General features: G+C 44.4%; 1 protein-coding gene and 1 long non-coding RNA gene across 6 annotated transcripts in view; one reads left to right on the top strand and one right to left on the bottom strand.

Annotated features, from left to right (window-relative positions):
• Nucleotides 1–867: 867 nt before the first annotated feature.
• Nucleotides 868–15,041, bottom strand: LOC132649671 (uncharacterized). Of its 3 annotated transcripts, none has more exons than XR_009588151.1 (5): nt 14,913–15,041; nt 13,351–13,451; nt 12,281–12,389; nt 11,403–11,504; nt 868–2,111 (listed from the first exon to the last, which is right to left on the bottom strand). It is a non-coding gene; the product is annotated as an uncharacterized LOC132649671 (long non-coding RNA). The 3 variants fall into 3 exon arrangements; XR_009588149.1 differs by having other exon boundaries at nt 12,281–12,386; nt 14,913–15,038; XR_009588150.1 differs by lacking the exon at nt 11,403–11,504 and having other exon boundaries at nt 12,281–12,386; nt 14,913–15,039.
• A 10-nt stretch (nt 15,042–15,051) lies between these two features.
• Actr3b (actin related protein 3B) overlaps nt 15,052–27,379 on the top strand; it is a 92,059-nt gene continuing 79,731 nt past the window's right edge. The window contains exon 1 of one of the 3 annotated variants that reach the window (XM_060373773.1): nt 15,052–15,229. In XM_060373773.1, coding sequence (XP_060229756.1) covers nt 15,186–15,229 — 44 coding nt within the window. In that variant the 5' untranslated portion in view covers nt 15,052–15,185. The remainder of the gene's footprint in view (nt 15,230–27,379) is intronic. The other 2 variants (XM_021636891.2, XM_021636892.2) reach the window with 2 other exon arrangements.

The following is a 27,379-nucleotide window of genomic DNA, read 5'->3' as shown; positions in this document are numbered from 1 at the left end:
CTGCCTCTACCTCCTAAGTACTGGAACTACAGGCATATGATATCATGCCCCAACATAAGGCATTATAATAAATTGCTATTAAATTGTTATTATATTTATTTTATTTCTCTGTGTATGTATGTGTGGGTGTATGTGTGTATCAACACGATCGTGGAGGTCAGATAACAGTTTGTGGGAGTCAGTTCTCTCCTTCCACCCTGTGGGCTCAGGGGATGGAACTTGGCTCATCGGGGCTTGATGGCAAGTGCCTTTACCTGCTGAGCCATCTGGCTGGCTCCTAATGACATTGTGCAATACCACACACTTTAGTCTCCAGTTATAAGGTATCTTTTTTCCCACCACAAATTATTGTAAGGTATCTTTTGTTTACAAATTAATTTTCTAAGAACTCTACTAAAATCACTATTCTTTTTTCAAACACTGTTGGGGTAGGCGGAGTGGCTTCCAGTAGGAAACACCGGAAGATTAGTTGAGTGTTCTTTCTCTCCTGAAAGACTTCTCATTAATTAATCAAGTGTTTGACTTTTTTGTTTGTTCATCTAAGCCTATGGTCATCCCACGTTGGCACAATGGCTGACAGCCATCAGTCAGGCACCTATCAGCACAGCTGTGAGGACAATGCTTGCAAGTTGCTATTTTTAGCTTTCTTTTCCAGTAGACTGACTGTCTGGATTGTTAGTAAAGGAAAAAGACATCTAATATTTTGATTTTAGTTGAGTATTTAAATTTCCTGTTTTGAATTTCACAATCCTCCACAGCTATTAACTTAAAAATAGTTGTAAATGATTAAGCGCCTTCAGGATGCCTCTAGATGTTCTCATAAAATAAAGAGGATCCACAGTCCCCTGATAGTTACATCTTGGTTCTGAGGCTTATTAAGTGGAGTGATGTCTGAAATTATTAGGAATTTCCCTTGAAGGTGAAGCTGAGACATAGTAATAAAAGAAATGGGAAATTAACCTGGGGACATAGCTCAGTGCAGGAGTACTTGCTTTAGCACGCACAAGGCTCTGGGTTCCATCCCAGCTCTGAGAACAAAAGAAAAGGGAAAAAGGAAAGAAAATCTAGTTCACTTGCTGCTTTTTAATATCTCTAAAAGCAGATTATTATAATAAATGGCCAGTTAAGAGAAATGGTTCCCCCACCCCAGACAATAACTGGCTGGAATTAGTTAGATACCTGCCAGCCTTCTTTTGTAGAAAGGGATACCTGAGGGCTAGGATGTGCTACATTGATACTGTGCTCAAGTGGCAAGCACAAAATTTCAGCTTTGATCCCCAGCACCACATAAGCCAAGTGTGCTGGCACAAGACTGTAATCTCAGCTCTTAGGAACAGGAAGCGAGAAAACCAGAAGTTCACAGGAGTCTGAAGTCAGCTGTGGTTGCATAAAGCCTTGTATTAAAAACAAAAACAGGAGAAAAAAAAAGAAAAAGGAAAATAAAAAGGACGTTATAAATGAAAGGGACTCAAGCAAAAACCTGTAGTCCTTGGTCCCTGCTGACAGGCAGGAAGGAGAAGTTGGAAGGTTCCTATTGGTGCAGGGGACATGAAACTTATTGAACATCTTTGACCACGTTGTGTCCAGGAGCTTTTGCTCTTGTTTTGCTTTGTTTTTTGTCAGTATAAGAAATCTGTGCTTCCTCCTGACAAGGTCTGTGTTGGAGCAGCTCCATATGAACTCGTGCTGGGAACCTGCGGCAGATAAAATGCTGAAGGACCCTCATGACTGGAAAGTGAAGAGGCATGTTGGTGTCTGTGTGTAAAAAAATGGGAAAGAGTAGATGCAGGGATTCTGGTCCATTCTACTTAGTCATAAGCTTGAACATGTTTGGAAAGTGGTCTGACAGTCTCAAATGCTGGCTTATAAAGGGCAGCCTTAGTCACACTGTACCTTTCCTTGAGGATGGAGTGAGGCATGGATTTAGAGTGGTGTGGAGTACTGCTGGGCCTTCCCGATTTTCCTGAGACTTGGCTGCTGTCTTCTGAGTAACACAGTAGGTTGTGGAGTCTTTAGAACATATTATTGGGCTGATATTCACCCTGAGAAATGGTGCTGCGGGGTGTAGCATGAGTCAGGACCCTCACAGGTCCACTTTTCCCACAGCAGAGCTGAAAGAAAAAGAAATCTCTGAAAACACAAGATTTTGGGTCAAGTGTGTGACTGTACACAGATCTCGTGAAACACTGAAAGCTAATCACAAAGCAAGTGAGTCCTTGGTCCATTAACATGTGAGATACAATGGACATTATTTCAAAATACTAATTATTTCATTCTTTGGCATTTTACCACTTGTATGTGTTTTTGAACAATACATATAATTATGTATATGTTATACATGGCGTATGCCTTTGTGTATAAATATACAGTGGAAACTCAAAAGTGCTCTTTTGAGTGGACACTCAAAGCGTCTGTGGTGAGCCTTTGAAGAATGACTGGTGACTGTCTGGCGCTCCCTTCATTCCAGGAGCTGACTCTGAGTACCTACGACTGGCTTTTGGTTCCTCCATCATTATCTACCTTACACTGTGACATGCACACTGAACCCGGAGGTCCAGGGTTCTGACCTGCAAGCCCCAAGGCCCTGCCTGTCTCTGCCTCCTGTCCAGGATTACAGGAGCACGCTACTGGGCTTGGCTCGCTACATGAATGCGGCGACCTGAGCTGAGGCCCTTACCCTTCACTAGGGAATACTTTGCCCATGAGTCATCTCCCCAGCCCCCTGGGTTATTTGGTGTTAGAGGTTTTGGTGTTAGAGGCAGGATCTTTGTAAGTTTGCCCAGGGTGGCCTTGATGTCCTGGATTCAAACGATCCTTCTGCCTCAGTCTCGCAAGCAGCTGGGATGGCAGATGTCAGCCTGTAAGCCTCTACACTGGACTTCAGACATTTTACTAGTGTCAGCATGAAATTTGGGGGAGAATGGCAAAGCATCCCTTGCGAAAGCCACTAATTCACACGTGTCGAACAGGCATTAATGTCCAAAGCTTGGTGCCAGTTCCCATCCTGTTGCCCGCCTGTCTTGGGATCTTAAGGCAGTTCTGAAACCTCTCTGGGGACATGGTTCTCTTGGCTATGAATTGGCCCCATGGCCAACCACAAAGAGGCCTTTTATCCTTCAGGTTCAGACCAAGCCAGCTTTACATACTGACAGGAGTGTGCACCTCAACCTTGCACCTCTCCACAAGCCCACCCCTGACCTTTCTCTCTGTGTGTAAGGCACTCGAATGCACATCTAGAGCAGCAGCAAGCTCACTGTTAATGAACATGGCCTCTTTTTATCCATCCTGGCCTCATGGAGCACAGCTCAGGCTGTGCCTCCCATTTCATGCTGACTATAAGCAAACCAGACCGGAGATTAGGTGCCTTGTACCTAACAGATAACACAGCTTTAGGCACTGCTGTGGCATATTTAATTAACAAATTACTTTAGATTTCTTTCTTTTCTTTTCTTTTCCTTCCTTCCTTCCTTCCTTCCTTCCTTCCTTCCTTCCTTCCTTCCTTCCTTCCTTCCTTTCTTTTTGACAGTGTTTCTTTGTGTAGCCCTGGCTGTCTTAGATAGAATTCCCTTGGTAGACCAGGGTGGCCCCGAACTCACAGAGACCCGCCTGCCTCTGCCTTATGAGTGCTGGGATTAAAGACATGTGTCACCACCACCTAGCCGAGTTTTCTTTTTCAATGAAGTTTCACTCTGAAGTCTAGGCTGATCTGGAACTTGCATGTAGCTGAGGCTGGACTGGAACCTGTGTCAAGCATTGTGCCTCTGCCTCCAGAGTGCTGGGATTGTAGGCATAAGCCACCACGCCCAGGTCTCTGGAGAGGTTTAGATAAGTGCCTCTAGCAAATAATTAGAACTAATATCTAGGCCACTTTATAGGCCACTTTTGTGTTTGCGTTCATGTATTCCAGAACCTTTTAACAGACAACTGGAAAACATTTCAAAGAAAGAGGTGTTTTTTTTGTTTTTTTTTTTTTGTGTGTGTGTGTGTGGAGAGAGAGAGAGAGAGAGAGAGAGAGAGAGGGAGGGAGAGGGAGAGGGAGAGGGAGAGGGAGAGGGAGAGGGAGAGGGAGAGGGAGAGGGAGAGGGAGAGGGAGAGGGAGAGGGAGAGGGAGAGGGAGAGGGAGAGGGAGAGAAAGAGACTGATGTTACAAACCTGTCCAATTTAGCCTGGGAGCTTTTAGTTTTCTTTTTGTCAGCTGCAACCCCAATGGGGGCTGTAAATGCAAATGTAACTGAACCACAATGAGGAGCCTACTTTTTAGGCTGGAGGAAAATTTGGGGGGTGATTTTTCTGCTTGTATATTGTCTAGGGGAAACCCCCTTTAATATCTCAGAATAAAGTTCCTGAGGTTTGAAAGAATCAGAAGAAGGCATCACCTGGCTCCGCTGTTTGGGTACAGACATATCTATTTGTGTGTGGTAGGCTCTCATTCTGTAGCCCAGGCTGGCCTGGAACTTGTAGGGATTTCAGATGAGCACTGTCACACACTCACTTCCATCCTCATTGAAAACATTTTGTTTTTGTTAGTTATTTCGTGTCACCGCCTGCTCACTCCAGTGCTGAACTACAGCCACCAATGCAGGGACAGACAAGGAGCAGCTGGTACTCGAGGCAGGCTGTCACATGTTGCACACCTGGGTCTGCTCAGTGTTTCTGCCGTGTCTACAGGGCCAGCATCCTCCAGCCCCTAGTTTTGCAGATAGATGGACTGCATGGCCAACAGAACGAGAATGGTGGCTAGGGAAGCTCAGTGACAATCTTTGCTTCTTTCTGGACAGAAAATAAGAGATTAGCCCTGAGCACCACCAGTCCTTATGGTGTCTGGGGAGCGTGTGGTATGTGTGGGCTTGTTGGTAAATTTTAAATACTGACTCCAATACGAGTTTCTAAACTTGCCTTCTCTGTAAAAACAAATAATAGTGCTGGTCTCAGAGGAACTATGGGACTTCATGAAGTCACCCATAGAAAACATTGAATGGAGTCATGAGTAAATTTAAAACTCACATGTTAGAGCCCTTACTTAGTACCTGTCTCACCATGTATGTAAGCACCTGTGAACAGACACACAAGTTACCCTGACCTAAACATGAACATGACCTAAACCTTAGGTCATGACCTAAGCCTTAGACTATGCCTACTCATACACAAGTGTGCTGGCCTAGCATGCAGGGAACACTGGACTGACAACCAGCCGGCTCTGCATAAACCAGGTGTTGTGGCATTGTCCTATGATCCCGGTCTTGAGGGCGTGGAGGCAGAAGGATCAGAAGTTCATACAGGCTAGCCTGGGCTACAGACCCTGTCTTTTATGCTTGTCCTGTAGCTGTTTTCCCCATTTTGGGTGTACCATGGTGATCTTAAATTAGAGCATCTGTGTTCACGTTCCTCATGGGGAGAGAATGGGGCTCACAGAGCTCAGACGCCATCATGGATCCCCTCCTGAGGTTTTGTGAGAGAAAGAGTCACCCTGGGTGGGGGACTCTTCAGTGCTGCTGAGTCCCTCACGCACCTGTGAGTAATGACTCCCGTAAACTGGACCTGGGTGGAATCCTTTCTTTGTCTGTTGGTGCCGTCTCCCCAGGAAGGGTCATTCAGCAGCACACTGCTACTTACCCACAACTGCTGCTGTGTTTTAGGCAGATGCCAAGGACTGAACACAGGGCGTGATGCAGGCTTGTCACATGCTCTACCATTCTGCCATGCCCTGGCCTACCCCTGACTACTGAAACAGCATGGCTACACGCGCTGTCTAGCCTGCATCTCAGCCTGACAGCTGCAAGCAAGGTGGAAATGGGGAGCTGCCGGCCACCGTGCCGTAGGGCTTTCTCCTCAGGAGCCCCTCAGCTGCCTTAAACTTCTGGGCCATAGGTTTCCTGCTTCAAAAATTTAATAACTCTTCTGCAGCAGTAATTAAATTTTCAACACCACTGGCAGTTGCCCAAACTTAAAAAAAAAAAAAAAAACCAAACCAAAAAAAAAAAAAAACCACCCCCTCTTCTTTCACGTAGCACTGTGTGCTTACTTACTGGCTCAGGAAATAGCAATTAATTTACAATGCAGTGTGTAAGCCCTGCAGCCCCTGACCTTCCCAGAGCTGTTTATGTTTTTAAAGGATGGAATCTAGAGTTTCAGCAATGACCCAGAGAGCAATTCCAAAACCTGTCTCAGTGGCGTGTTAATCTTGACTTTTTTTTTTTTTTTTTTTTGAGACAGGGTCTTGCTGTGTAGCTCTGGCTGTCCTGGTAGTCACTCTGTGGACCAGGCTGGCCTCCAATTCAGAGATCTGCTGCCTCTGGCGCCTGAGTGCTGGGATTAAGGGCATATGGCACCATGCCAGACAATTTACAGCATCCTGATGGGAATAACCCCTTTTCATTCCAGGCTGATGTATTTTGGGACTGACAAGAAGTTCAACTGGACCATTTTCTTCATCAATTCTGTCCTTTTCCATTGATATTCCCTCTCTTTCTTTCTGTCTCTGTCTCTCTGTCTTTCTGTTATCTCTGTTTCCCTGTCAAGACAGGGCAGCTTCACTCTGTAGCTCAGGCTGGCCTAGACATCATGAAATCCTCCCATCTTAGCCTCCCAAGTAGAGGAATCATAAGCACGGAGGTACCATGCCTCTTTTGTGTGGTGCTGGGGAGGAACTAAGGGCTTCTTGCTAGCTAAGCAAACACTAGATCAACTGAGATACATCCCTAGCTCCATTTTTCATTCCTTGAGGCGAATTTTCTATATAAGAGACCTGTGAGGTGGCTACTGGATAAAGGACACTTGCTCCTAAGCCTGATGACCTGATTTGAATTCCTGGAACCCACATGGTAGAAGGAGAGGACCAAGTTTCAAAAATTGTTTTTTGATGGGGACAGGAATATCCCCCTAAATACATATATATAATAAAAAATTTTAAAGTCCTGGAATGCTTGTCAGTGAATTATAAGGCAAGGGAACGCTTAAACACCAGGAACCTGACAGGCCATGCTTGTTGGGAGACTGGGTCTGGGTTAGCATCTGTGGACTACGAAAAGGACATTCAAGCCATTGGCAGGAGTGAGGCTCTGGATAGCTGATGACTAAGGGACATAGGCCGTCCAAGCCCTAAACTGGGACACCAATTCTGAAAAGTACAAACAAAATCTGGGGACAATGGAATGAATAATTAAATTGGGAAGCCTGCCAAGGTCCTGGAAGCTGGCAGAGCTCTGAGGAAGATTGGGAGAGAAAGTCAAGGAGCTGAGAGAAGACAGTTGGCATTTCTGCATCTCTCTCTGTCAAGCATTGACAGGGATGAATAACCTACTGCTTGCCTCTCCCAATTCAGGGTCAGGTAGGCCCTGGGGGTGGGGGATTAGAGCCATGAATAATGCCTGCCTTCTTCTCCACAGCCCAACCATTCTGAGTGTCTCTCTGTGGCCATTTCCTCCCAGGAAATGCCTCTCTCTATCCAAGACCATATATTTTGTGTCTCTCTGTCCCTCATTTTCAATCTAACAGCTTCAGAGATCTTTGTACCTGTTAATCCTAAAACAGATTAATCTGTCTGAACCCCACCCTGTGGCTCTCTAGTTAATATCTTTGTAGCCACTCTTCACACTCCTGTCTGGTAAACACATGAACTATATATGAGACCCATATGAATGCACAGAGACACACAGGTGTGTACAGATGCACAGAGAAATACTAACACACGTATAGATACACAGGCAGAAAGAAGCACACACAAATGCATAGATACAGACATGCACACACACACACAGGGACACATGCATTGATACACACAAATACACTCAGACATATGCAAACTGACACTGGTATTTTATCACAGCATGGAACCTATAAAATTAAGAATGTATTGTAAAAAAAAAAAAAAAGAATGTATTGTAATCTGGGTATGGGCCCATCTTTAATCGCAGCCCTCAGGAGACCCCCAGAATCGTTTTGTCTAGACCTCCACAGAACTGACAGGACAGATGTGCACCCCCATATCTGACTTTTTATGTGGGTTCTGGGGATCTGAACTCAAGTCCTCATGGTTTACCCACTGAGCCATCTCCTCAGCCTCCATGCTAACTTCTTAAAGTGTTCTAGAATGAACATCTGCAAAGAGGGGAGGAGCAATGATCTATGTGGACACTCTCTAACTTGAAAGTAAGTTGGATTTGCCCCAACAATGGTCTTTGCTCATTGCCCATCCTCCTTTTTGAGTGTGACCCCCCCAACTTACCTTATAATAAGCTTTACCTGGCTTCTACACTGATTAAAAAAAAAAAATGGGTGTGGTGTCACATTTCTGTAGTCCAAGCACTTGAGAGGCTGAGACAGGAGGCTTGCTTTAAGTTTGAGGCTCCTCTGCTATACCTCAAACTCCAGGCTAGTCAGAACTGCATGGTGAGACATTGTCTCAGACAAAACAGGAAAAATAAAAAAGAGGAAAGAAGAGAGAAGGAAGGTTGCCTACTCATCCAAACCTGTCACTTGTGTGACTGAGCAATGGCCAGAAACCCAGGCCCCAGCCTTTGGCAGCACACACTGTCCAGATCTCTTGGAGCCCAATTACACCACTCAGCAGTTTCACTCCATATTGGCAAAATGATTTTTCAGTTGGATACTACTCAGTATAGAGCATACAAAGATTGCCCTGTGGGAATTCATGGGCATTTCTTACTGGCAATAGAGAACATTAAAGAGCTCAAGAGCAGTAAAGTGCATCTGAAATCCCAGAGGGGCTGGGGCCACACTGCAGGCTGAGTCTTTCTGGCCCCAACATGCTTTATACCTGAGCATACCAGATGCTGATTTTTGTAAGGATTCAGTGCTTTCCTTCTTTCTCAAGGGAGCAGAGCAAAGGTGCTTAGAAGGAAATGAAATTTTAATCTATGCTAATTTAAAACTTGAACTATGCGCTGGTATTCTTATTTGATTAAAATGCTATTTGTAATCAGTATCTTGTGGGAATGTTCTAAAGATTCAACATGAAATGTACTGAAAGTGCTTTGTAAAGAAGATACTGTTGTAATAGGACTCTCCTCATGAACTGGGAACAGAAGTGCCAGTTGGTACCTCTGAGCATCTTATTAAGATGCAGACCTCAGGTTTCACCTCTGGATACTGAACAGGGTAGCTCAGCAACTGGTGCTAAGGAGGGTCTGAGGAAACATCAGAGTGTTTTGTTGAATGAATACAGAGGATGGAAGTGAATTAAAGGTGGAAGGGTGAGTGAGCTTCAAAAGTCTTTAAAGACAAAGAGGATAAAGTAGGTGAAGAAGGTTCCAGACTGGGGGAGGAAGGGTGGGGTTGCATAACACTTCAGAGGGTTTAGAAAGCAGAGAGAGGCTTTTTCTGTACAGACATCTCCAGGGTCATGATATTAGGCAAGATTAAGATGGTAACTTATAGCAGATCACAGGACCATGGTTATTATATCTCTGGTTTGGACCAAATTCTATAATAATAGTGTATTGCAGAAGGTTTGGGGGAAGAAAACTGACATGATATATGAACTTTCTGTGTTTGGTAATGACGTCTAGCATACCAAAATATAGCATATTTTCAGGTAGTCCAGTCTACCTGAAAATAGGGAGGCAAAAGCCCAGAGACAGCAAAGGTGATAGGAGTAAGAAGGACAAAGGCTGGGATGTAGCTCAGCTGGCGGGGAGCGCTTGCCTAGCATGCATAAGACTCCTGGTTTGATTCCTGGCACTGCATTAAGGAGGCATGCCTATAATTGCAGAACTTGGGGAGTGGAGGCAAGGAGGGTCAGGAGTGCAAGTCGTCTTCTGACACATAATGGGTTCAATGCCAGCTAGCCGGGGTTACATGAGACCCTACTTCAGTGAAAGAAGAGAAGGAAACGACAAGAGTAGATGAGAAGGAACTGGCAGGGGACTGAAAGAGCAAGACTCTGCAGCTGGGTGGCTGAGGAAGAGAGAGAGGGGAGCACCAGGTTTCTGCCCAGAATGGAGAAAGAAACAAAGCAGAGCTGTGAACACGCTCAGATCTCTGGACTATTTCCTGAAGTCTTGTGGCTTTGCTCTGTTATCAACTCTCTCACATACTCTGAACACTTAGCCAATCAATTCCTGCTTGGATCATTTTCTCCTGCCACTGCCAAGACAGCAGGGAGGTCCATTGAGAGGAGTGACAGGCCCTTCCTCTTAAAGGAGAATGCCAGGCACTTTCAAAGGAACTGGGTTCTAAGTTTTTGGTCCTCTTTTCTCTCTTTGCATCCTCATGGCAACAGAGAACACCCAGCTCGATTCTGCCTACAGCTTTGAGATTTAAGGTTTATAGAGCTGCTGGGTGGGCAGTTTTTGAAGAGAGGATTTGCTTTTTCTTTCTTGGCTCTTCCCAACTGGCTAAATACAGGAAGTAAGATCACATTATTATTATTCACTAAGTTCCATGCGTCAGGCAATTTCTAAGACCCGATTATTTCGTTCTTGCTGTGTTCATATGCATACATGCACAAAGTTGAAAGATGTTTATCAATAGCTCCTTTGAGAGAGCTGCTTCAGCGCTCAGGATGGTAGGTGTGACATCTTATATAGCACGGAGGCCACGCACTATTCTATCTATAGCGGAGCTGCTTTTCTCTCAGTTTGAAGCCACTGCCAGGGAGAAGCACAAATAGAGATGCCTTCTCTGCACAGCTCCTTCACACATTTCTCTCATTGCCAGTTGAATTCAGGTTACAAATGAGGGAGGCAGGCCAAGCGCTCGCAGGAAAATGCACTCTGGGCTAATAGGCATTTAGTAGCCAGAGTTTCACGTGCATTGAAGGGCACACACCTCCTTGGTAATACAATTATCAAAGATTGTGCTTTGCTTCTTACAGAATGTGGGTGTTTTGCCCGAGGCATGATCAAAGCAGGGGCAATGGTACCTGACTTACAGGAGCTTTCAATCTAAGAAGACAGGAGGTACTCGGAGCAGTTTTTTAGTGTTCTCAGGCTTCCAGGGCACAGTACTCTAGCTTGCCCGCTGAACAACATAACTTCATTTTCTTACAGTTCTAGAGCGTGGAGGTCAGGTCAGGATAGTGAGGTTGGGTCCTGATGGGGCCTCGTCTTCGCTTGTAGGCAGCTGCCTTTCTTTGCATCCTGACACAGTGCGTTTTGGGAATCAGGGAAACAGCTATCTCACTTTTCTTTTTTGTAAATTGAAGCACACTTTAGGTAGCTATTGGCTACTGAAGGCATCAAAGGTCACGAGGCTCATCTCCAGACAGAGGGGTTATCTCCAGTCAGCACAGCACTCATGATTACTTTTGGCATAGCTGGTGTTATGGGTTGATCAGCATCTCCTAAGAGGGCACGTTCAACCATTAACTCTGGTATCTGTAAATGTGATCTTATTTGGAACACATCTGCACGCGTGAGGTGATTATATATGACTCAACATACCTGGCTTCCTTAGAAGGAGAGACCATCAGGGGCTGGGGAGATGGCTGAGTGAGTGAGGTACTCTCTGGGCAAGCTCAAGGTCTTGAGTTGGATTCCTAGAACCTGTGTGAAAAATTCAAGGATGGTGTACGGTTGTCATCTCAGTGCTGGGAGGTGGTGACAGGTTCTTGGGGTTCATTGGTCAGCCAGCCTGGCCTACTAGAAGAATTACAGGCCAGTGAGAAACCGTGATTAAAAAAAAATGATGTCTGAGGTATGATACCTAAGGTTGATCCAGATCTGGCCTCTACATGTATACACACAGATTTGCATGAACATACACACACACAGAGAGAGAGAGAGAATCCCAAAGAAGACACAGATAAACACACATGCTTGGTGATGCAGGCAGAGATGAGAGTGATACATGTATAAGCCAAGGGACCCAAGAGTGCCAGCTGCTCCTGGTAGTGGGTAAAAGGCACAGAACTTCCTACAGTCTTTAGAGAACATAGCTCCACCTACACTTGGCATTGGCTTCTAGGCCTCCTGGATGGTGAAAGCACATGTATTAAGCCACTCCATTTGTGGTAATTTCTTGTGGCCCATCCACTAGGAAAAAGTCATTGGTTAGTGCAATGGTTCTCAACCTATGCATGGCAACCCATTTTGTGGTTGATTGACTCTTTAGCATTATGATTTATATTTAGCATTATGATTCATAACAGTAGCAAGATTACAGTTATGAAGTAGCAACGAAAACAATTTAATGCTTGGGGGTCACTACAACATGAGAAACTGTATTAAAGGGTCACAGCATTAGGAAAGATGAGAACTACTGGGTTAGTGAAACAAAAGGGGAAGCAGCTGGGGATGCTGCATCTTCCGAGCTTACTCACCATCCCTCTCAGAAGGGAATTTATCATAGTTCTGCAGCACGGAATTGCTGAAGCCATGTTGAAAGTGAAGAAGCTAATCCTGAGGACCAAGGCCAGTGTGGAGGGCCTGCTGGGACAGAATGTATAGGCTAATGATGACACCAGCAGACTGCTGAGCTGAGTTACACAATAAGATAACACAATTTGCACACTCTAGGGAGTTTAGTTACATTTGTGTTCTCCTGGCTGTCTATTTTTTTTTTTTTTTTTTGATTATTTGTTTGAGACAGGGCTGTAGCTCAGGATGGCCTTGAATGTTTCACCTTCAAGCGAGGGACAAATCAGGCACACCCCTGGCACAAAAACATCTTTGATAATCTTTAGGACCAGTGGTGTGGAGAGGAAATTGCTGAAGTCAGAAAAATCTTTCTCCCGTCAGTGACCTAGTGGCCATCATTTCCAATAAGTCCTATGCAGAGGAGACGATCCCTGGAAAGGCATACCGTGACTAGCCAGCCTCGGGTTTCTGTAAAAGCTCCTTCCTGGTAGAGTGGTTAGGACATTTGGGCTCTGGGGTTGTCCTGGCGTTATGTGCTTCCTCTCTCAGAAGTACACACAGTCCATCTTCCTGCTCTGCCTAGCGGCTCTCTCTGCTTATACTCTGGGATCCCCATGGCTTTGGGAGAAGTCTACTTGATCTGAAAGTCGGGGTCAGGGCTGCTCTCAGGGCTTTCTGGGCACCTTGCCCTCGTGCATCCAGCATTTGTATCACAACATCCTGACGACTGGTGCTACCTCTCACTAGACTCCAAGGTGGCTGTTCTCAATCTTCGGGTTGAGATGCCCTTTGGGATTGCAGATCAGATATCCTACATATCAGATGTTTATATCGTGACTCGGAACAGCGGCAACATTAGCTATGAGGTAGCAATGAGATACTCTTATGGTTGGGGGTCACCACAGCACGAGGAAGTGGATCAAAGGGTCGCAGCACTGGGAAGCTGAGGATCACTGCATGAGGGCCAGATGCTGGGAACAAACATCTTGTTTATGGTTTGTACTGGTTACTTTCTGCTGCTGTGACAAATTACCTCACAAAGGCGGCACCAGGGAGGTTTCATTTCGGCTTACAGTTTTAGCATGACACCCTTGTTGTGGCAACAGACGTGTGGGGCCTTTCATCATACTGTGCCTGCAGTCAGGAAACAGAGAGATGAATCCTAGTGCTCAGTTGGCTTTAAAAAACATTTTTTTTTTTTTAAATTCACCCTGGGATCCCAGCCACATTTAGCGTGGGTCTTTCCATCTCAATTAATACACACTGTAGAAACTCCCTCACAGGCACTCCCAGAGGTTTGTTCCTAGGTGTGCGAGGTTCTGTCAGGTTGATGTCAGTAATAACCGCAAATCACACTGTTAAAAGCATGATCAACATAATACATGCATATCAAGTAAGTGAAGCTAAAATACATGGCAATTGCAGCAGCCGGTAGTAGGCACTTGGTTGCTTTGGCCCAGGACTTGGGCAGAGCACTAGTAACGCACAGAGAAGAAAAGACAGTCTTGTCTCTGGTTCTGGGTGCCATTTGGAATTTTCCATATTCTTTACCTTTCTTCTACTCTAGTTCCCTTGAATATTTTCTGGGTCTAGGATTTATTTTCTCCCTTGCATGCAGAAAAACAACAACAAAACGAGTTACTTAAGAGTGGTCAGCTAATCTAATTATTCTCCTGTGGAAAAAAACACGGGGCTTTAAATCCTAGTAAAGACCAAGTGAACTAATGTCTCTAGCAAGTCCCTCAGGTATTACAGGGGAGAACTTTAGAGGGTAAGAAGCAGGGTACAAATGGGGTTTTCGGTACCTTTAAACCACCGTAGTCGTTGTTTTCCTTCTTTAGTCTCTGGTTTCCGGATAGTCACCCTATCTTTGATATTGGATAATATCTTTGATATTAGAAAAATATTTCCTAGTAAAAATGATGGTGTGGTGTTGACTTGACCTAAGGTCATTTATTCCTCAAGACTCGCTATGCATTTGTTGATTTTCTTTCGGGATAAATCATGCAATGTTCCATCAGATAGAAAGTTTAAAGCCTTTTTTTTTTTTTCCTACTGTGAAGGTCAGTATTCATTGAACACGCGGGTGATTTCTATCTGAGCACCAAATGTGTTAGCATGAGGTCCCATTCTAGGAGAACCTATTGTCCAGCAGAGGTGCACATCTGCGAATAGATTAGTACCTCAAACAACTTCAAGTGTTAGGAATCAAATCAAGAGACTGTTGGGTAGAGAATGAAGTGAACACTTGGAGTGAGAATTAAGAGAAGAGAAGAAGGAATGAGAAGAGATGGCTCAGCGATGAAGAACACGTGCTGCTCTTCCAGGGGACCCAAGTCCGGTTCCTAGCTCTCACTCACCGCTGTCTGTAACTCCAGCTCCGGCAGATACTAAGCCTCCGGCCCCCAAGAGCACCTGCACTCACAAGTACATACCAACACAGGAGGCAGAGGCAGGAAGCAGGAAGCAAGTTTCAGGACAGGCAGGGTTACACAGAGAAACCCTGTCTTGAAACAACAACAAAAGCAACTTGCAAAAAAGAGAGAAAAGAGAAAAAAAACAACCTTCAGGCCGCGTAAATGGGGTCATATTCACCTTATGCCAGCTAAAAATAAACTCCAATCTCTTCCACCGCAGGACGGATGCGGAGGCTGAACCGCCTCTCTGCCAGCACTAAGGATGGCTAAGGAGAGGGCGGAGCGTGCGCGTCCCCGATTGGCCAGCCACAGGATGACGTCACGCGACGACGGTGCCTCCTGGCTCCGGTGACTCCCAGGGAAGAGCGGCGCCGGCGAAGAACCGGCAGCCGGGCACTGGGCGGCCGGGCGCAGACGGGGCCGGTGGGGACCGGGCGCCTCGTGGCCGAGCATGGCGGGCTCGCTGCCTCCCTGCGTGGTTGACTGCGGCACCGGGTAAGAGCCGCGCCCCATCGCGCCCACTCACGCCTCGCCCGGCTTCCGAGCCATTTCCCCGCGGGGTCACACGGCGGGAGGAGCGCGGAGGGATGGAGCTCAGCTTGAGGGCGTGAGGAGTTTGAGGGGTAGGGCTCGGCCTGGGGGATGGGGAGCTGGGGGGACGGTTCTCAGCCTCGGGGAGGGACCGCTGAGGGGATGCTGCTGCGGATGCTCTCTCGGCAGGCCTTGCCCCCGGGAGCTCACGTTGGGCCCCCGCCCCCCTCCACCGTGGTGCCTGTCACCTGTCCTGATCCTGGGCGCTCACGCGCATGTCACCTTTCCCTGCTGCTGTACCAACCACCTACTCGCGGAGACGTTTACACGTGCCCTGCCAACTTGACACCCTGTCCCCCTTCCCACTCTGCTCTTCTCCACTCCGAAGTGGCACAGCCAAGCTCAGCCCCTGCTTTGGTTTGCATACCTTCGCCTTTGCCCTTAAAACACAGCACCAACAACGCATTGAAAAAAGACTTCCATTTTGAAAAAAAAAAACAGTTTAAATTTGGGGATTCTGTTCTCCATTTTTTTTTGGGGGGTGGGGGCGGGGTAGCTCTTTTCTTTTTTGAAGATGTTACTTTTTCAGAAGAGACCTCAAGAAATGTTTTGCGCTGTCAGCGGCCAGGCTTAGCTGACTTTAGGAACGGTGGCAGCAGAACCGTCCAACCTGGGAGTTTTGGGAATATTTGCTGGCATTGCCGACTTCATAAATAGCTTGCAAATAAATTTAGCCTCCTAAAGTGTTTTCCAAGAGATGGTAGCACCTTGTCACCAGATATTCTGTTGCATGTTCTCTTTACCTGCAGTTCTTTTTCTGTAGGAAAATATACTTGGTTTGGTTTCCTTGGCAACCTTGTGGGGGTGTCTTCTAATTTGCTACAGCCCATCTCCTACTGATATGTCTTTCCTTTTGTTGCTCGGGGACCAGCAGTGGTTACAGATTGGAAAACATTTTTTTTTTTTTATTTGTGCTAATTTTTCTTTTGGAAATAAACGTTTTTTAGAGAAGTTTTGTGGCCATATATTGGAGGATTTGCTTAGTACTCCAAACACAAGCTTAAATCAGCCCCACTCTTCATTTGCTGGCTCCCCTTGGCGCTGTCTCATGCTACAACTGGCAGTCCCTGGTAGTGTCAGGAATGAGGGCAAAATGTAAAAGTTGATCTCATTTTAATGTCCGCATGTGAGATTTTTGTTTTTGTCTTTTTGTTGTTGTTGCCCAGACTGCTGAAATATAAAGCATTGCATAGTCATAGCAGTAAAGCAAAGCTCCTTGAGTCTCTCTGTGCTTTGTTTCGTATTAGGAAGCAGAGATCTTATCCATTGTTTTTGCTGTAGATATGTGAATTGTGCTCAGTGTTGACCTTCTGAAGTGAGTGATTAATGTTACTTTCACCTTCAGTAGAACATCATGGCCCAGAGCTGTGCTGCAGGCTCTCATAGGTTTTGGACACAGTGATGGGGAATCCTGGGGGTTTCCTGGGGGTGTTTTCTGCCATAGAAGTCCCTGTGCTCCCTAGGGCCCAGTGTGTGAGCAGAAGGAAGACTGCATACCCTAAACTTACAAGCTTCCATGCATTAGTAATAATTTCTCATGTTTCTTAGAGAGCTTAGTCATTTTGCAAGGAGATGTAAAATGCAGCTAAAAATAACAAGAATTGAGGAATAAAATAGACTCAGGAGATCGCGGTTGGCACTGTGAAATGGACAGGTTCTTTGTTTTGTGTTTTTGATGGTGGTTTCCGTTGAAGCCTCTCTATCTCCCCCGCCCCCCCATAGAGTCTTCTCATTTCATAACCCAAACTGGCACTGATTTGGGAAATCCTCCTGTCTCAGTCTCCCAAGTGTTAGGATTACAGGTGTGAGCCACCATGGCCATCTGGCCTGTGTTTTATAGCAAATATGTTTCTTCTGGCGTCCTAAAATCTGAGAAACCCTCAGAACGACTGAGTGTGCACGGGGTCAGGGTAGCAATAGACAAAGGGACCTTTGCGATCCAGAAATTAAGTTTCAGCTCTTTAAAGGATGACCAGGCTTGCTGCTCTCCCAGAGAAAACACCTCAAATCCAGCCTCATAGCTCAACCAAACGTTTAAAGTAGTTTCACACAGTTAAGCCAATTTTGAAATAATTCCAAGTCTGCTGAAGACTGGGAGAGAACAAAATCCAGTATGTGCTCTTCCGTTTTAGCAGCTCTTAACATTTGTTGTGCCATTTTATGTTCCTGTGTGCGTTGTTAGTTCTCTGAGCTGTTTAAGAGAAGGGTGTAGGCAACATCCTCTTATGCATTTCAGTGCCTACTTTTTGAGTGAGAGTAAGGATTTATAAATAACCACAGACCAGATACTAAGGTCAGAGAAATTAACATTTATGAGGTAGGACTGTTCTGTCTGCAATCTGGACTCATGAACAGTTTCATTTCTTTTTCTTTTCTTTTTGGAGTCTAACCCTGTCTACTCTTGCATCATGCATTGCATTTGGTGATTTGGTGGTCATCCCCTCCCCCTTTTTTTAAAGGGGTGAGGTGAGGGTGCTGTTATGTTGCCCCTGCTTCAGCCTCCGGAGTGCTAGGATTATAGGCATGTGCTGCCACACCTAGTCATTATGCCATTTATGTTCCATGTTTTTTGGAATAGTTCCTCAATCATTTTTTTTGTCTCTCAAGATATTGTCATTTTGATAGTTATGTATTGTGTCCTTCAGTTTTGGCAGTCTCATGTTCCTTGTAGATAGAGGTTATGCAGTCTAAGGGCTGCTATAGAATACCATTGCTTTTTCCTATCGTATCCCATCAGAAATCTTAGGACAGTCATATGCCACCACCTCCGCCTTCTCCTCCTCCTCCTTTTCCTCCTCTTCTTCTTTTGGTTTTTCTAGACTGTGTGGCTTTGGTTGTCCCGGACTCGCTTTGCAGACCAGGCTGGCTGCCTCTTTTTTTGTAGATCCGCCTGCCTCTGCCTCCCAGAGTGCTAGGATTAAAGGCATGTGCCACCACGCCCGGCTTACCTCATTCTTTTAAAAGTGGCCTGTTAGTTAGGGTCTCATTGCTGTGAAGAGATACCATGACCATGGCAACTCTTATAAAGGAAAACATTTAATCGGGGCTGGCTTCCAGTTTCCAAGGTTTAGTGCGTTATCATCATGGCAAGAAGCATGGCAGCCTATGTAGGAAGACCCGGTGCTGGGGAAGGGCTGAACAGGTTCTGCATCTTGATCCAGAGTCAGCAAAAGGAGTCTAAGCCACACATATAGTGTGAGCATATGATACCTCAAAGCCCACAACCATACTTCCTCCAACAAGGCCACACCTCCTAATAGTGCCACTCCTTATGGGCCAAGCAGATGAGTCTGTGGGGGGCCATTCCTATTCAAACCACCACAAGTGGTGGATTTAAAAAAAATTGTTTGAGACAGGGTTTCTCTATGTAGCCTTGGCTGTTTGGCTGTCCTGGACTCATTTTGTAGACCAGGCTGGCCTCGAATTCAGAGATCCACAAGCCTCCGCCTCCTGAGTGCTGGGATTAAAGGCATGTGCCACCAACATCCAGCTTAAAAGTGTTTTTTTTTAAATTAGTATATACTAACTGCACATAATAATTAGTTTTATTATGGTATTTTCATACATCTACAGAATGGATTTTAGGGCTGAAGAGTTGGCTCAGCCTTTAAAGGCTAGGCTCACAACCAGAAAGACAAGAGTTTGGCTTCCAGAATGTGTTTGAATCATATTCACCTCCCCTGGTAACCCTCTCTTGTCCCCTTGGCACTCCTTCCTGCTAGTCCCCTTGGTCTCCCCAAATCGCCCCACTTTTACATTCATGCATTTTGTGGTGGCAAAGGGTGGGGGGGGGACAGTGAGTTTCATAAAGTTGTTTAGAGAAGCCTGGCACCTTACTAGTGCTACACCACTACAGAAAATGTCTCCCCCACCCCCGCCCCCGCCCCCCACCGCTGACCACCTCAACCAAAGAAGCTCCTGAGCAAAACTGGCAGCAGGCCGCATTGTCTGGACGCAGACAAGTCATGAGATGATTCCAGCAGACAAACAGCCGGCGGTGGTGGACAACCAGTGGCTGTGTGACTGCCTGTGTCGCTTAGGGAACCTCAGGCACTCATCCCAGCCCTGAGATTTTCATTCAGTAACGGATGGTTTCTGGCAGGAGTTTTATCTACAAATGTGGGTTGCCTCTGGGTTTCATACTCTTTTCAAATTAATTTTTAGTTTTAAAAAAGATTTAGTTCTTTTTATTTTTATCACGTGTGTGAGTGTTTTGTCTGCATGTAGGTATGTGTTCCACATGTATGCCTGGGGGCTGTGGAGCCCTGAGAGGGTGTTTCATTCCCTGGAGCCAATAACAGATGGTTCTGAGCCTTTATGTGGGTGCTGAGAATTATACCCTGGCCCTCTGGAAGAGCAGCAAGTGCTCTTAACCAATGAACAAGGCCCAAATTTTGTAAATGTTTTTTGGGACAGGGTCTCACTCTGTAGCCCAGGTTTCCCTCTAACTCACGGAGATCCAGATGCCACTGGCTGACTCCCAATGCTGGGATTATAAGGCGGGTGTCACTGCACCCAGCTGTTTTTAATTTGTCAAATATTAGATTTTCTTGGGGGCATTTTCACACATCCATAGTTTTGGTTGGCCCTATCCTTCCTCTCCTATCTCTCTGCCTCTCCTCCCTGAGTAACCCGTTGGGCACCCTGGCGTTCTTCCTCTGTATCACACGAGTTCCTCTGCCCGTCTCACCATGTAGTTCTTTTTTCCCTTCTTATGGTTCCCCTTCTGATTTTTTGGGCTTTATACATACTCCCATATAAATACGTATATAAAAGTTAGAAGCTAGGACCAGCATTTTAGAGATCGTGTGTTATTTGTCATTCTGAGCCTGGATTGTTTCACTTAATAGTTTTCAGTTCCATACATTTTAAGGCAAATTCCATCTTTCTTTATGGTTGAATAAAATTTCATTGTTATATGTACCACCTTTCCTTGTCCATTCATTAGTTGATGGTAACCTAGGCTGTTTTTCTTAGCGGTTCTGAATACAGTGGCAGTAAACAGGTGTGTATGAATCCCTGTGCTAAGACTCAGAGTTCTTTCGGTGTATACCCAGGGGCAGTATAGCTAGGCCATGGAAGTTCTGTTTTTAGTTTTGGGGGAAACCTCCACACTGATTTTCATAGTGGCTGGATAAATTTATACTCCTACAAGTAATGAATAAGGGTTCTCCTTTCCTCACATCCTTGTTGGCGTTTGTATCACGTTTTCTTGTTAACAACTATTCTGACTGGAGTGAGTGGAATATCAAAGAAGTTAAAAATCTTTTAGACCTGTAAAATTTTGTATATACGTGTTTTGCCTGCATGTTTGTGTGTGTACTACGTGTGTGACATACCTGTGGAGGTCAGAAGAGGGCATTGGATCTCATAGGACTGGAGTCATGGATGGCTGTGGGCTACATGAGGTTGCCGGGAACCAAACCTGGGTCCGCTGCAAGAGCAGCAGGTGCTCTTGCTGCAGAGCCAATGTTCCAGCCTTCTGTATGAATTTTAATATGTTCTGGAATTTTGCTAGAGATCGTAGCAAATTCATAGCTTACTTCTGGTGTTCTTTCAGTGAACATGGGAAGTCTGTCCATTTTTTATTGTCTTCCTCAGTTTTCTTCACTTCTCTACAGTTCTCTTCGTAGAGATCTTTCTCTTCTTTGGTTAAGCGTATTCCCAGGTTTATTATTATTATTATTATTATTATTATTATTATTTTTGTGGACATGGTGAATAGAATTGTTTTCCTGATTTCATTCTCAGTATGTTTGTCACTGGTATATAGGAAAGCCTTTATTATGTTTGTATCTGGTCTCTCCAATTTTGGTACCTTTGTGGTTTTTATCATGAAGGGATATTCTATTTTGTCCAAATCCCTTTCTGCCTCTGCTGAGGTGATTGTGTGATTTCAGTCTTTGAGTTCATTTGTGTGATCTGTTTATTGGTTTGCATATATTAAACCATCTATTCTGTCTCTGGAATGGAGCCAACACCATTCATCCTTGTGGTGAATGATTTTTTTAATGTGATCTTGATTTCTGTTTGCAAGTATTTTATTGAATTTTTTTAAGTCTAATTTTATCATGGAGGTTGGTCTGTAATTTTTTTTTATCTGCTTTTGGCATTTGCCTTCATAAAATTAATTTGGAAGTGTTCCTTCTTTATTTTATGGGATAATTTGAGAAGGTTTGATGTTAGTTTTTCTTTAAAGGTCTGATATAATTAATTATAATTAATGTACTCCTTTAGGCCTAGACTTTTTTCTCCCCATCCCTGAGACTGTTTTCTGTGTAGCCCTGGCTGCCCTGGAACTCACTTTGTAGACCAAGCTGGCCTCAAACTCAGAGATCTGCCTGCTTCTGCCTCCTGAGTGCTGGATCCAAAGATGTGCGCCTCCATGACCAGCCCCAACTAAGAGATTTCTAATTATTTACTTTTTATCTTATTGTTTATCATAGATCTGTTTAAATTGTCTTATCTTGGTTTAACTTTGGTTGGCCATATGCAATGGAAGTTTTTGTTGTTATTGTTGTTTTAAGTTTTCCACTTTAGTGGAATACAAGTTTTTAAGGTGTATCCTTAGGTTTTTTTTCTAGTTTCATTGGTATGTTATATTATTTTTCATCTCTAATTGTATTAATTAGTTTGGCTAAGGATTTGTTGATCTTTTTTAAATTTTTGAAGAATCATGTTTTATCAGTTCTTTGTATTTTTTGTTTCTGTCTTGATTTTTAAAAACATTTAAAAAGATAACAAAGTCACGGTTATTTATTTGGATCTCTCTGTTGTGTGGTGTGCACACGTGTGCACACATAGTCATGCTCATGTGTCATGCATCACAACACACATATAGAAGTCAGAGGGTAGTTTGCAGGAGTCTGCTGTCTCCTCCTGTTGTGTGTCCCAGGGCATTAAACTCAGGTGGTCATTTTTGGTGCTAAACGCCTTTACTGGCTGAACTATCTAGCGCTTTCTGCTCCGACCGGGGCTCTTTCTTTGTATCTGCTGCTTATGACTGTGACTTTACTCCTATTTTCCAAGGCTCTATGGCACATAACTGAGCGCTTGCTTGAGATTGCTCTGATGTTTTTAAGTGTAGGTGTTTATAGCTGTGGAGCTCCTGCTTAGGACTGGTTTCATTGCACTGCAGGGGTTTTTAGTATGCTGTTTTCATTTTTGTCCAGTTCCAGGAATTTAAAAATTTTATTCTTGATTTCTTCAGTAAACTGTTTATTATTAAATAGTGTATTGTTCAATTTCTGTGAGTTTGTGAATTTTCTTTAGTTTTTCTTGCTGTTGATCTCTAGCTTTTTCCATTGTGGTCAGAGAGGATAAAAAAAGTTATTTTAATTGAATATTACATGGGCTGCTGAAGAGGATGTGTATTTTGCAGTGTTGGGATGAACTGTTCTATAGACCTGTCTGTTAAGTCCCTTTGATCCATGATGCCATTTAGCTATGGTGTTTATTATTTTTTATTAGGATGACCTGTAGGTTGGTAGGAATCGAGTCATGAAGTTACTGTTACTGTGTTGGGGTTAACTTCTAATTTCATATCTAATAGTATTTGTTCTATGTGTGCTCCCATGTTCAGTGAGTATATGTTTAGAATTATAATGCGCTCTTGATGGTTTGTTTCATTAGTTAGCATGAAATGACCTTTTTTGAAAATCTCCAGTGATGGTGCTGGAGAGATGACTCGGCAGTTAAGAGAATGTATGAAAGCCAGGCAGTGGTGGCTCATGCCTTTAATCCCAGCACTCAGGAGGCAGAGGCAGGTGGATCTCTGAGTCTGAGGCCAGTCTGGTCTACAGAGTGAGTTCCAGGATGGCCAGGGCTTTAGAAAAAACCTGTCTCAAAAAACAAAACAAAACAAAACACACAGGCACACACAGACACACACAGACAGACACACAGACAAACACACACAGACATACACACAGACTCACACACACACCACACTACACCATACCACACAGTGAGAGACAGACAGACAGACAGAGACACAGAGACGAGAGAATGTACTATTCTTGGAGAGAACCTGAGTTCAGTTCCCAGCTTATAATCACCTGTAACTGATGCTCTCTTCTGGCCTTGTCAGGAACTGCATTCACATGAACACCTCCCTTTCCCACATATGTGTAATTAAAAATAGAATAAAATCTTGGGCTGGAAAGATTGGCTGAGTGGTTAAGAGCACATACTGCTGGTGCACAGGACTGGAGTTCAAGTCCCAACAGCCACATGGTGGCTTATAACAGCCTGTAGCTAGCTAGCTGGGTACCCACACACACACACACACACATACACACACACTTTTTAAAAAATCTTAAAGAAAAATCCCTACTGACTAGTTTTGGTTTGACGTCTATTTTGTCAGACGCTAGAACGGAAACTCCTGCTTCTTTCCGGGCTCCATTTGCTTGGATAACTTTTCCATCCTTTCCCCCTAAGATAGTGTCTATTTTTGATGTTGTTTACTGGAGGCAGCAAACAGATGGATCTTGCTTTTAAATCCAGTCTCCTAGTCTGCTCTTTTGACTGATTGATAAGACATTAGTATTGATAAGACCTTAGTACTCAGTACTGTTATTGAAAAGTATATATTTATCCTTAGGATTTTACTGATTTTATAGTAGTTAATGTTCTCCTAATTCTCATTTTGTTAAACTACTATTCTGGCATATTTAATTATTTCCCTGTAGCCATTTTGATGTGTTCATCTCTCAGCTCAAATAATTTCTTTTGGAATTCTCCGTAGAGCCTGCTTAATGATCACAAATCCTTTTAGTCTGCTTTTATTGTAGAATGTTTCCTCCTCAATTATGATAGTTTTATAGTGGTTAGTTGGGTTAGCAGCTGTGGCCTTTCATAACTTGAAATACATCATTACAAGCCCCTTTGTCTTTTAAATTTTATGTTGAGAAATTTGTTATTCTGATGGGCCTGTCTTGGTGTTTCTCTCTTGTAGCTTCTAATACTTGTTCTGTACATTTGGTATTTTAACTTTACTATGACGTAGAGTATCTTTTCTGGTCCTTCCTATTTGGAGATGTATGTGTTTTTGTACTTGGATGGGTTTCTCTTTACCTAAACTTGGGGAAATTTTCTGCTATAGTTGTATTGAAAATATTTTTTATGCCTTTGGCATGGAGTTCTTCTATGCTTATAATTCATAGATTTAGTCTTTTTTAGGATGTCCAAAAGACCTTGGATGTTCCACTCACATATTTTTAAAGATTTATTTTTTTAGAGAGAGTAGGAGAGAATGAAAGTGAGTGAGAGAAAGTGAGAGAGAGAGAGAGAGAGAGAGAGAGAGAGAGAGAGAGAAAGGTTTGCAGGTGCCATAGAGTCAAGAGGAGGGCATCAGACCCCCTGGAGCTGGAGTTACAGATGATCGTGAGCCACCTGAGCCAAACCCCATCCTCCGCAGTAGCAGCAAGCACTCCTAACGGCGAGCCAACTCTCCAGCCCAGTTTGTACATTTTTAAAAATACATTTTGGTCCTTGACCGAATATACCAATTTTCATACCTTGTCTTCAAGCCTTGAAATTCTATCCTCTCTCTGACCCATTCTGTTGGTTAGACTTTGCACTGCTCTTTTTATTTTACTTTATTCCTGGCCTCATTTCACACACACATGCACACAGAAGGAGGAGTTAGGAGGTAAAGATGTGCTGTCAGAGAGCAGAACAGTGCCTGTCTCAGGCAGCTGAAGCACAGGGACTCTGCAAACTAGGGCAGACTTTGTTCCTTGGGAGTAGAAAGTACAGATGGAAAGAAAGAGGAAAGAGAGGGGAAAGGCAATCTAGAACAAGAAGAGAGCGGGGCCAAGCTGGCCTTCCGAAGTGACACCGGGTTGGGGTAGAGTTAGAAGGGGCTTGTGTGTGTGTGTGTGTACCTTTGGTCTTTTGTGCGCTTGTGTCTACATGTATCTGGAATAAGCTTCTAGGAGCAGGATCTCTGGGGGGAAGGGCAAGCTGGGTGCTCTCCGCAGTGACGCACGTGGGAGCTGCCGCCTGTGCCTGCACACTCACTGTCCCAGCCCGCTGCCAGCGTTTTTGATTTTTACCAACCTTGAAGATAAGTAGCGCTATCTCAGAATACTTTTAACTTGAATTTCTTGTTAGGTGGAGGAGCTTAAAAGTTTTTTGTGTTTCTTTTTATCTCCACGTCTGTAACTGTTTTTCTCTGGGCTTTGGTTTTTTATTTTATTTTTAGAAGTTCTTCATGTATTAGGACGCGTGTGGGGGCGGGGTTCCGTAGACATGCTCAGATTCAGCGATTTGCAAGGAAGACTGGGAACAGACCCGGAGCAGTCTGGGGAGGAAGCGTGGGAAGGGATCCGGCGGAGCCCAGGTGCAGGCTTCTGAGGCCTCTCCCCTTCGCCTGTGCAGAGCAGGAACTGTGCGTGCAGCTCTTTCTGCTGTCCTGGCAGCACACTGCAGGGTTGCTCACAGAAGATCCAGCCGGACACCACGTGCCCAAGGCTGTCTCTGGAGCTGGCCACCGAGTCCTTTTCCAGGGACCTGGGTTTGATTCCCGGCACCCACATGGTGACTTACAACTGTTAACTGCAGCCGAAGGGGATCCAACTTTCTTCCCTGGCCTCCAGGCACCCTTGGCCCACAAGTGGTGCAGACAAAACACCCAAGTACATAAGATAAAGATAAACGGAGGTTAAGATAGCAAATATCCAAGCCCCAGAAGGGCTCCTTGTAAACTGAGTTGTTGGCTCCTTGTAGCCATCATTATGGTTTATGGAATAGTAGGGATCTTCCTGAAGTCTCTGTCATTTCTTAGATACTGGCAAGCAGGCCTATCTAAGGAGTGCTCAGATCTGGTCACCATTTACACACACACACACACACACACACACACACACACGAGCTGTTGACTGTGCCTGCAGACTCAATGTCATAGCATGCTGCCACCATTTATTTATTTATTTATGTATTTATTTTGGCTGCTCCGGAAGGCAAGTAGCACTATTTCAGCGCAGACTTAACTTGAATTAAGTAGTTACATTGATCCATCTTTTCCTTCTTGATTTTTGAGTCAAATAAGAAAGGTTTCATGTTTTCATTTCCAGGTCTTATTTTTTTAAATGTTGTTATTTGGACCAGTTGATAGATTGCTTGCCTAGCATGCATGAGGCCCTGGGTCTGATCCCCAGCATTGCATAATCAGCCATGGTGACAATCCCAGCACTCAGAATGTAGAGATAGGGAGGTTCCGAAGTTTAAGGTCATCCATAACCATGTAGAGAGTTTAAGGTTGGTCTGGACTACATGAGACCCTGTGTAATTTTTTTTTCTTTCGCTTAAACCTATAGTTCACATTGGTGTTTATTCTATAGTTTGGTGTGAGGAGTAGACCCATTTGGCACAGTTTCTTCTCTTCCTTTTGGCTATCCTGCACATCTCAACATTATTTATGAAACAAAACAAAAGCCAGTGGCAGGCCAGGTTGCCTTTACCTCACGTCTTCAGTTGTTTATTCTTCTGTCGATATCTGTTGTTTTGGTCCTGTTGGTCTACTTAGACAGCGGGACTGGGAGCCTTTGAGGCTGTTGAAGGTTTGACATCTGCTGGCACAGCTTCCCTGCCCTACCAAGTCTTTCAGGGCTTTTCCTTCTATTCTTGCTTCTTAGTCCAAATCAGTCTTATGTTCAACTTCTTCAGGTCCTGGATAAGGTGCTTGATGGATTTTTTTTTTTTTTAAGATATTAACTTTCCTTGAATGACTGTCATCCATGTTGAGTCTTATCAAGAACATAGAATATCTTCCTATTCCAACTCTGTTTTGTCTTTTAGGAAGGCTGTGGAGTTTTCAGATAGAATCCCGCTCATCCTAGCTATGTAGTCCAGGCTTCTCACTCAAGATGTTTGTGCTTTAGCCTCCTAAGTGCTAGGATCTTGCCTTTGCCTAAGCACGAGTTTGAGGCTAGTCTGGGCTACATGGCATGAACCTGTTTCAGAAGGGAAAAAAAAAACCCCAAGTGCTAGAATTACAGGCATATACTGTCATGCCTAATTTATTTCTTAAATTTACACCTAAGAGTT

Source organism: Meriones unguiculatus, chromosome 21, assembly GCF_030254825.1.
Source record: "Meriones unguiculatus strain TT.TT164.6M chromosome 21, Bangor_MerUng_6.1, whole genome shotgun sequence".
Lineage (NCBI taxonomy): Eukaryota > Metazoa > Chordata > Mammalia > Rodentia > Muridae > Meriones > Meriones unguiculatus.
This window is presented reverse-complemented; position numbering and strand designations above follow the sequence as displayed.